We start from the raw sequence: 10,000 nt of genomic DNA on the forward strand, positions 1-10,000 counted from the left end.
TACACAATCATTTTTACAGTAACATTTGTTATATACATAATAATTCGAGTTTAACTCGAGTTTAAAAGACTTCTTCAAAGCATAAATCGGTTACAATTGATTTTAGTTTGTCACCATAAATGGATTTTAGGAGCCAAATTTATGTACAATGAGTTGTGCAACATGATTTCTATACATTACCTACCAGCTTCTCATAGTCATCACACACACACAGTTTCTGTCACCAAAACATACTCGAGTGTGGCTAGTCTTTTTAAAAGCCTACCTTCACATTACTGAGTGAAAGCATGGAATGGCGTGACAAAGACAAAGGTCATCGAAGACTTCTCGAGCCGCGAACGTTTGCAAGTCATTCCGATTTCCTATCAGCACTCGTCAAGTGTATATTCCGTATATTTATTTCCCTCGTCTGTGAATGGCAGTTCTACTTGCCTCCAACAATAGAGCCCAGAAAATGAGAGAGAGAGAGAGAGAGAGAGAGAGAGAGAGAGAGAGAGAGAGAAATATATATATATATTTCCCTTATCAGAATCGTTTCTTGCAAGACGAACAAAGGCAGCCTCCGAGTACACACAGACAAAGCAACAGCCCAGAGGAGGGGGCCGTGTGTGTGTGTGTGTATATATATATATTTGACAGAGCTCCATGTATTCCCACCACCACTATCTCTATGACCTACACGGCACACCACTTGTGCTGTGTTTAAAGTGTGGATGAACTCGAGCAGAAATGTTAATGGCAGGAATATGAGGGATGGTAAGAGAGAGAGAGAGAGAGAGAGAGAGAGAGAGAAGGAAGGAATAGGTAGGGAGGATGGGAGGTTGGGTGGAACCTTTCCTTACGTCACGGGATATAATTCACGTGCGATGATGTTTGGTGCAATAAACTTGTAGGGTGAGAGGGTGATACTTTAAGAAATATAGATTTCGACCGGGGCTAAAAATAATTTGTTTACCTGACTGTAGCCCGCCCCAGGGGACATCGCATGGGGACTGCATACGCAAACTGAAACTTCCTCGCTTGCTTGTTAGTCTCAGTTGTGATAAATAAACGCAAAGAACACTCCCTGGTAACTGACAACACCGTCCGCCCCCAACCCCAAAACACCCTTTTTACCCCGTTTCAATAAGCTTCCGCCAGCCATACCCCTTACCCAGATATGGCAGCTTCTCCCACCAGCATTCTCCGTAAAGGAAGGAGAGAGAGAGAGAGAGAGAGAGAGAGAGAGAGAGAGAGAGAGATCTGAACCAAGCACCAAGGCGCAACTCGAAAGGCGAAGAGCACCCTTACGCGGGATGTCGAACGGAGAATTTCTCTTATCTAGTTATTTCCATTGTTCCTTAAAGATTTCGTTAACAGTACTCAAGGTTCGTCTTGGGAAAAATCTTCCCTATATTTAACCCTCCAAATCGGGCCAATAAGTCACGACTGTGCGTTAATAAATTAATATTTTTATTAAATAAATGTTTTAAGGCAATGGCAATACTACAGCGCAACCACGTAAAAAGAAAAAAAAATAAAGATTAAACAAGTCTCGGCCTAAGTCTTCTTTTCCTAGTTTCTCCTGAAAGGTACGAAAAAAAAAAAGAAAAGAAAAAATATCGCCTCCCGAAACACTTGCAATATGCCAGAAACAATAGAACGAGTAAGAGCGCAAGAAAGGCAAAAAAGCAAATGGATAGAGAGAGAGAGAGAGAGAGAGAGAGAGAGAGAGAGAAGAGGGCGCCATTCCCGACCGTACCTCTCCTCGTCGGCAGTTCCTGCTAGCGCCAGATTCATCAATAATACAGCGTTGCCACGTCTCTCTATCCCTCCCCACTCCCCACCCCAACGTTCCACGCAAGGTCCGTGCCACACGCGGCAACGCAGCAACGCAGCCTGAACAGCACACTAGCAGCAGCAGCAGCAGCTAACGTTCTTTTTTTTTCCCCTACGTCCCGGGATTATGCCAAATTCAGCCATTCGAAATTCTTGATTATATATATTAGAAGTCGAATCGGCAACGGGGCAACCTTATCTTCCTTTGGACTAACGAGAGGCTCGAGTTTCTCTCTCTCTCTCTCGCAATGAGCGCATACGTTCATGTATGTGTGTACATGCGTGCCTATGTGTGTGTACGTATATATGTACGTATGTGTGTCTATGTACGTAAGTGCTCGCATTGCTTCCACTGAATGGCAGAACATCTGGCTGGGTCCTAAATATGTGAACTCATTATGTTTGCTAGTTAACAAAGACTACTGAGTCTAGTCAGTGGACAGCCAATTATGAAGACCTATATTTAAATAGTTTTCTAGTCTGTTAACTGATCCCATTTCTGTTCTCTAATCTATTAAGTTATCCTGTTTCTTTCATATAATACGCTATTTTATTCTAATACACTGTCTAGAGAATCTCGAGTCCTTTTCACATAAATCTATTGACGATTTAGAACAAAAATAGCGGACTTTTTGCGTATCGTTTATATATATATATATATATATATATATATATATATATATATATATATATATATATATAATGTTATAATGTTACTATAAGACCCTTTACATTCCTTTGTAAGTCAGTGTCCCGAGTCCAGTCTCGTACAGGTGTTTATTTTGAATTTAAATTAATAATCAGTACAGAAACGATTATGATATGATAATGAGCTTACGAAAAAAAGATGCGACGGTTACGTGTGATTACAAAGTTATTCTATAACATTTATGTTTAATAACACAAAAATAGAAAAGGAAAGAAAGTGGTTTTAATACAGACACGCTTAAAATGGTATATATAATTATGACCTTTCCTTTATATATATATATATATATATATATATATATATATATATATATATATATATATATATATATATATATATATATATATATATATATATATTTTTCTGTATCTGTTGCAGCATTAACAGGACGTTGAAGATATTTTATTTTGTCCTGCACAATTATCTGCAAAAATTCTCAGTTGCTTAATACTGACTTCTCCTTCTTCCTCTCTCACTATTTGTAACCAACGAAGCAGGCAGCTACCGACTTCGTTTGGACCCCTTTTTGCAACTGCTTCATCCCACAGGAACATGTTACCCTTGTTTTTGGTGATGTCAAATATGCAAAAATTTAATAACCACAGCTTACTTGTATTATATGCCCTATTAACAGGCATCTTTGGGCATGGTTGCTGTTGCTGGAGATCAATGGCAACGTGACGAACATCCGGGTCGCGGGGTTCTTTCAGAAGCTGTAGACCAAGGTCTAGACCTTGCTGTAGACCTTTCTTTGCGTCTTCTTCTTGATTCGTCATCTCTTCAACAATCTCGGCTGCTTTATCCATGTCATCTGCTTCCTGTGCCGATTCCTTATTTATTTTTAACAGTGCACCTTTGTTACACTCATCAGTTCTGGGTGGAGCAAATGAAATATTATAAAATGTTGAGAATATTTTCCGAAACATTTGTTCCTTTGCGGTATGCTGATAATTACCATTCTGGCGCATCCACTCCTGATACTCAGCAAATAGTCCAGTAACAGAACCCCCATAAGGCAAATACTGCCTTAAAGGAGACTTGGCCCGAGTGTAATCGCTTGAGACCACAGACAATGACTTTATAAAGCCATGTACATAATGTGAAACTTGCGCCTTTAATTTATTAGCAGGATCACGCTTGGCCCTTTTATCAGATGGCACAATCCCAGTGTGGATCTTAGCTTTTTTCCATTTATTTAAAATCCATGACAATTTGCGTTCTTTGATGCCATGAATGTTCATAAAACCAACCCGACACACTTCAAAAACAACACCGGTGTGTGTTACACTGTACACAATTTTTGCTTCCCTCTTACTTATAGGTTTGGTCGTGTACTTCCTCTTGAAGGGCACTTGAGAGAAACACGAATTTAAATATTCATTTTGTTTAACGTAATCCCCGATGCCCCAATATGCCTTGAAAATGTCTTTGATTTTTCCCATTCCCAACTTTTCAAAGCACCCATCCTTACAGGGTTGTCCTATCTCCCTGGCTGGCATCACTTTCTTTGTTTTCATACTTATGTATTCTTGGCCAAGGCTTCTCTTCATTTTCGAAACACTAGCAGCCCAAGATTCTACTCTTCTTTCTCTTCTTCGGCCTCTTTTTGAAATACCAGCACATGATCGAGATTCACTTCGTCCCCTTCTGGTATCTCTCTGAGGCACAACACCGCTGGGGCCCGCCCCTGGGTCATCACCAATTACATCACCACTACGTGCTAATGCGTCGTCTTGAATACTTTCTGCCATTTGGTAAAAGATTTTTAAACGGAAAAGAACGGAGCGTGAAGATACGTGTGACACAGGTCAGGGATTATCACGCAGTAATGAATGGTCAGCTTTCTATGTGAGGTTTGTAGGTAGTACCCTGATCCTTACTTGAAGATAACCAAACAGGGATCGCTCATTATTTTCATTTTTTATTGCATGTATTGACGGTTGCCTGAATTAATTTCCAATCATGATTCAATGATTAACGCCAGTAGTCTCGATCACTATTTAATCTTAAAAAAGTTAAGTACAGAAAAATTTTCAGCTGCTGCTGAAGAGTAAGGGACGGACATTTTATAATAATAAACTAATACGATAAATTTAGAAACATACCAGAGGTTAAGAATCGGGCCTGTTTCATTTTCGAGGGGGTAAACAGGTTTGTAGCGTAAAGGATATTCACCCTTATCCATCCGGTAAAATGGACTGAAAATCGCACAACACTATGTTCTTCTTATTTGCTTCCTTCGTCCCGAATGATACGGTCTGTAACCATTGTACCATGACACATTCTTCCTTTGGACGTTAAAAATTGTCATTGTATTAAGTAATAACAAAAACATTATCATTATCATGATTAGCAAAATAAGGCAATAAGTACCAAGTTATGGAATATTCTATAAAAGTTGTACGAAAAATACGTGTGAAACTGAGCGATGCTTTCATTAAAGACATGTGACTAAGAGGGGGTTATTTTTATACAAGATATGGGCGAGAGGAGAGAGAGAGAGAGAGAGAGAGAGAGAGAGAGAGAGAGAGAGAGAGAGAGGCTAAATACAAGTGATGAACCGAGAGAGTGAGAGAGAAGGATATAAATTGCTTTATATATATATATATATATATATATATATATATATATATATATATATATATATATATATATATATATAGATAGATTATCGACGTCAGTGCTGATGACGTCACTAGGTACTCAGGGGCAAATATCTGTCACACTGTGACAGATCAACAACACGAAACTGACTCAATGCGAACGATTTCATCTCTGCCAGAACAGAACACCCAAATCCTTCTAAAACATACAAGCGGGCAGATGCAACGTGGGCATGGCATCATCCTTCAACTGAACGCGCTGTCTAGATATGGGTATACCAAGCAGTTTGTAAAGAAGGTTCCTCGCTCAGGCAGTGGACTCGAAATGCAAACCAGGACCCCCCACCCCCGCAACACACAAACAAACCATCACACTCCACACACACACACACACACACACACACACACACACACATCCTTACACTACGTAGACAGATAGATAAATAGATATAGACCGATAGATAGATCGTTATTTGACCAGAGATTTGTACATGGGCAAAGGTACAGTGGAAAATGCACTAAAATTTAAACTTAATAATCAAAACTGCATAAATGAAAGTCTTCCAACAATGCTTCAACAAAAAAAAGTCGAAGCAATGACACATTTGCATAAATACAGTTCCAACAGTTCAACAAAACATACAAAAGTTGCTATACACTGCTATAAATACATAACAATTCCTCAAACACAACACCTCCCTCCAAAAAAACTGTAGCAACGCCATAACACACACACACACACACACACACACACACACACACGCACACACTAATACTGCTTTATACTTTACCTCGAGGCATAAGGAGAGATGGAATTGCATCATCCTTCAATGTTCGTTGTCGCTTAGGAGTATCGATTCCAAGGAGTCTGGATTTCATGTCATCTCTGTAGTCAGTGTCAGCAAAATGCACAGAGCATACCACTGCATTATCAGCGTTTATGCTACCAGCGCGACAACAGGAATGAATCCATCGTTGCCTAAGTTCTTTTGCCCTTGGAAAACGGAAGTATCGTATGTCCGATCCCGATGTTTTCGTTCTTGTGTTGTAGCACCCGTATACTGAACAATTGTTTGGCATATTTACAGCATTGAAGTATGTCTAGCTTTTGGAAAAGGTCACGATGAAAAGGTGTACACACGAGGATGGCTTGGGTGCGACTGGTGCACAGGACTGAATATCAAGGTGCAGCTGACGTCATCACTCACTCCCGCCTCGAGCTCTACTTGCGCGCCGTCTGCCCCTGTCTGAATGGGTCCTGATGCAAACTGCACAGCCTCGAGGAATTCGTCTTGAATTCGTCTTTCCTCCTGCACGGGCGAACCCATCTTTTCCGGAGGGCTGAGTCTTTGGGAAACTTACTACACGGTTACAAAATGACGATCGGATTTACACACACACACACACACACACACACACAAAAGCCTTTTCTCCTTTCTTACTGTGCCTCCTTGACCTGACAGAAACGTCCAGTAAATAGGCGTCAGTCCGTTCGTCTAGTGACGTCATGCGTGAACTCTCTCTCTCTCTCTCTCTCTCTCTCTCTCTCTCTCTCTTTGTATATATATCTGTAATATATATATAATTATCATTTTCATCTTCCTAACCCCCTGTTACAAGTAAGCTTATTCATATACAAGAAGATCTCTCTCTCTCTCTCTCTCTCTCTCTCTCTCTCTCTCTCTCTCTCTCTCTCTCATAATCTTCCTCTTCCAAACATATAACTGGTTATTTCATATACGAACAATTCTAATAAAATTTTGCTCTCTCTCTCTCTCTCTCTCTCTCTCTCTCTCTCTCTCTCTCTCTCTCTCTCTCTCTCGGGTTGACTAGTATATTCCCTTGAGGTTAATCTTAACTATACACAGGTCTAGGCCTAATTTCAATCTTCAACACTCTTCACCAGTCAAATATGATTTGCTTCCATTAGGAATCGAACGGAAGATATATCTATGCACTTTAACTGATAGAAGTATTCATATGAGCCTATAGTTAATATATTTATCAACAATTTTAAATGTGACAGAGTCAAGATGTCAAATACCTGGATCAACAGCGGCACTATCATGCAGAGGTAAACGTTGGTTCGGTATGGCATCAGCCTTCAACCTCTTTGCATTTGCAGGGCGGTAGTTCAGCAGTTCATGCCTGAGGTTTCTCGCATAATCGCTTCGTTGGAAATGAGCCGAACACACTCTCGCATTTTTGGTGTTGATGTGGTCACTTCTCCTGCAGATGTTCACCCACTTCCAACACACCTCGGGATCTCTGGGGAAACGGTAGAAGCTGACCTTTTCCCTTCCAACTCTGTTCCTTTCTGTGTTACAGCATCCATAAATAGCACATATCACCATGGCAACAGCGTATTTAATTTCAAAAGCCTCAAGAATTGTCACAAATTAGCGAAAACTCACGCCTAGCTGTCGCCACACGCAAGGGGACGGAGGCACTGGCTTGCCCCGCGGCTACCAATGAGCGAACCATGTGACGTCATGTCTTGAGAGAGAGAGAGAGAGTCGACTTTGTATATGACAATGTACTCACCATGTGGTAAGAAGAGAGACGGAACCGTATTTTCCCGAAGTAACCGAATATTTTTAGGAGATTCAGTGTACAATAATCTCGATTTCATGTCATCCTTGTAATCTTCAGGTTTGAAATGGACTGAGCAAGCAAGAGCATTCTCGGGGTTAACCTTATCTGCACGGCAACAAGCATGTATCCACTGCTCTCTATATTGTTTGTCCTTTGGGAAAGTATGGTATTTTATATTCGAACCTTTCGTGTTCTGGTAATAATTAGGACATCCAAAAACAGAGCAGTTACTTGGCATATCGACAATGAATTGACAACTCTGATTAATAAAGACAAAGCTTATAGGCACATGAAAAAAAAAAAAGTTATGAACTCATTCAAATGGAAGCAAGCAGCAGACTAAGGCTTTGCCACTGGGTTTTGTTTACTAAGATGCTCTCTCTGGGAGGCGTGACGTCACTCTGGACCGTGGCCGATCCTGTCGAAGTGTAGGTTAGACATATACAACAATAAACTGCAGACAGTTATCATACTTACACCCAGGAAGATGAAGCGATGGCACAGCCGTACTCTTCAAGCATTTGGGAGGAACTCCAAGTATCAGCGACTTCACATCATCTTCAAAATCATCGCGTCGAAAATGAATGGAACAAATCTGGGCAAGTTGAAGATTAATTTTGTCCTGACGTCTGCAGCGGATCACCCAGGCTTTCTGTACAGTTTTGTCTCGAGGAAACCTGAAGTATCATATTCCTCGACATTTTGTCTTCCTTCTGAGATTGTAGCAACCGAAGACAGCGCAATTACCCGACATCGTTCATGAACAGTGTGCATGGATCAGGCTGGAAGGTGTAGCCCATGACAATGAGATGGAGTCAGGCTTGAGTCAGGCTTGAGTCAGGCCGGATGTTACTACGATGACGTTTGGCAAGGGGAATAGACTCAGATTCGAACACCATACTTTCTATACACACAAACCAACGCTCTGATTCCAGTCAGTGACGTTGCAGACACACACACACACACACACACAACACAAACACATGCGCACACACACATACCCACAAGGCCATGTTCATTTCGGATACACTTGCTTATGGACAAATAAATGGAAAACGGTAGAACAAGGTTATTCCATTATTAAAGTCAAATTTATTTCGGAACACGAGCACAAAAATCGACGCGCACTGTCTCTTTAATGAAGGCTGAAAGCTCTTTCTCTCTCTCTCTCTCTCTCCTCCTGCACAAACAAAGCATCTCTTATGTGCGTTCTGTCGTTTGTGTGTACAAACAGGGAGGCAATTGGATGCATAGAAAGGTAGCTGGAGAGAGAGAGAGAGAGAGAGAGAGAGAGAGAGAGGATCAGAAAAAAAACGAGAAACTATACTTTAATGCTTTATGGATCACAGTCCGCACAGCCCTCCTCCCAACATAGCCTCTCTCTCTCTCTCTCTCTCTTTCTCTCTCTCCATCCCCCCCAAAATGCCTTCCTCTCCTCCCTGTGTGTGCCGGTTTTCATTAGATGGGGGCTGGTGGGTGGTGGGGATATCAGATTAGGGATGGGGGAAGGGAGGAAAGGGGGAACGCTCCCCGCCCCTCGGCCTCGGCGAAGCCAATATAAAGGGCGGCTCCGCTGCGCACTCCGGTGTACTAATGTCTGAGGCACGGTGGGACAGTGCAGTAGTCTCTCTTTCTCTCTCTCTCTATGTGTCTCTCTTTCTCTTTCCCCCCTGTCTCTTTTGCTCACGGCCTCTCTCTCTCTCTCTCTATCTCTTTCTCTCTCTTTTTCTCTATATCTCTTGTGTCTCCCTCCTTGGTTTGAGAGCCAAAAACAACTTGCTTGCTGCACACACAACGGTCGACGTATCCATGTCCTAGGCGTAATAGACATCTTAACCTTTTTTTTTCTTTTAGAATGTAAAGCTCACACTTTTTAGAAGGCGAATCTAGCATTAACAGTATATATGGTCAAATAAAACACCATTATTAAAAAAAAAAATAATAATAATACCAAAGAAGTTCTCTCTGTGATGCAAATCATTGTATTTGTTGCTGTTTTGAATATTTTCTCTGAGTTGACGTGGCCCTGCATATGACTAAGACTAAGACAACTTGTATACCACTGGCAGAAGCAGCAGCAGCCGCACGAACCAGCGTGTCGTTATGTGACTGTGGCGTCTCGCAGTCGCTCTAAGTCAGTCTTGGTTGCCTTTCTGATGGATCCCTGGGCCCCGCCCTATCTTGGCCGTAGGGATCCATAGAAGCCTCATAGACGCTTACAGGGAGGCGAGATCGAACTGCAGGAGCAGCAACGTCCACGCAAACAGGTAAGTTT

At 41.5% G+C, this 10,000-nt stretch overlaps 2 protein-coding genes across 14 annotated transcripts in view; one reads left to right on the forward strand and one right to left on the reverse strand.

The window, feature by feature from the left end:
• The window catches only part of LOC136833254 (platelet binding protein GspB-like), a 214,499-nt gene that overhangs the window by 157,558 nt on the left and 46,941 nt on the right, over nucleotides 1–10,000 (reverse strand). For 2 of the 13 annotated variants that reach the window (XM_067095153.1, XM_067095151.1), the window contains exon 1: nucleotides 3,138–4,349. The exons of 7 other annotated variants lie outside the window; for them this stretch is intronic. In XM_067095153.1, the coding sequence (XP_066951254.1) occupies nucleotides 3,138–4,278 (1,141 nt within the window). In that variant the 5' untranslated portion in view covers nucleotides 4,279–4,349. Of the gene's footprint in view, nucleotides 1–3,137; nucleotides 4,350–5,921; nucleotides 6,467–7,174; nucleotides 7,500–8,202; nucleotides 8,984–10,000 lie in introns of those variants that run through there. 4 more of the 13 variants (XM_067095164.1, XM_067095158.1, XM_067095161.1 and 1 more) reach the window with 4 other exon arrangements.
• LOC136833256 (uncharacterized) overlaps nucleotides 9,320–10,000 on the forward strand; it is a 27,782-nt gene continuing 27,101 nt past the window's right edge. The window contains exons 1-2 of the mRNA XM_067095167.1: nucleotides 9,320–9,545; nucleotides 9,795–9,992. The gene's annotated coding sequence lies outside the window, so the exon portion shown is untranslated. The remainder of the gene's footprint in view (nucleotides 9,546–9,794; nucleotides 9,993–10,000) is intronic.

This window comes from Macrobrachium rosenbergii, chromosome 51 (genome assembly GCF_040412425.1).
Source record: "Macrobrachium rosenbergii isolate ZJJX-2024 chromosome 51, ASM4041242v1, whole genome shotgun sequence".
Taxonomy (NCBI): Eukaryota; Metazoa; Arthropoda; class Malacostraca; order Decapoda; family Palaemonidae; genus Macrobrachium; species Macrobrachium rosenbergii.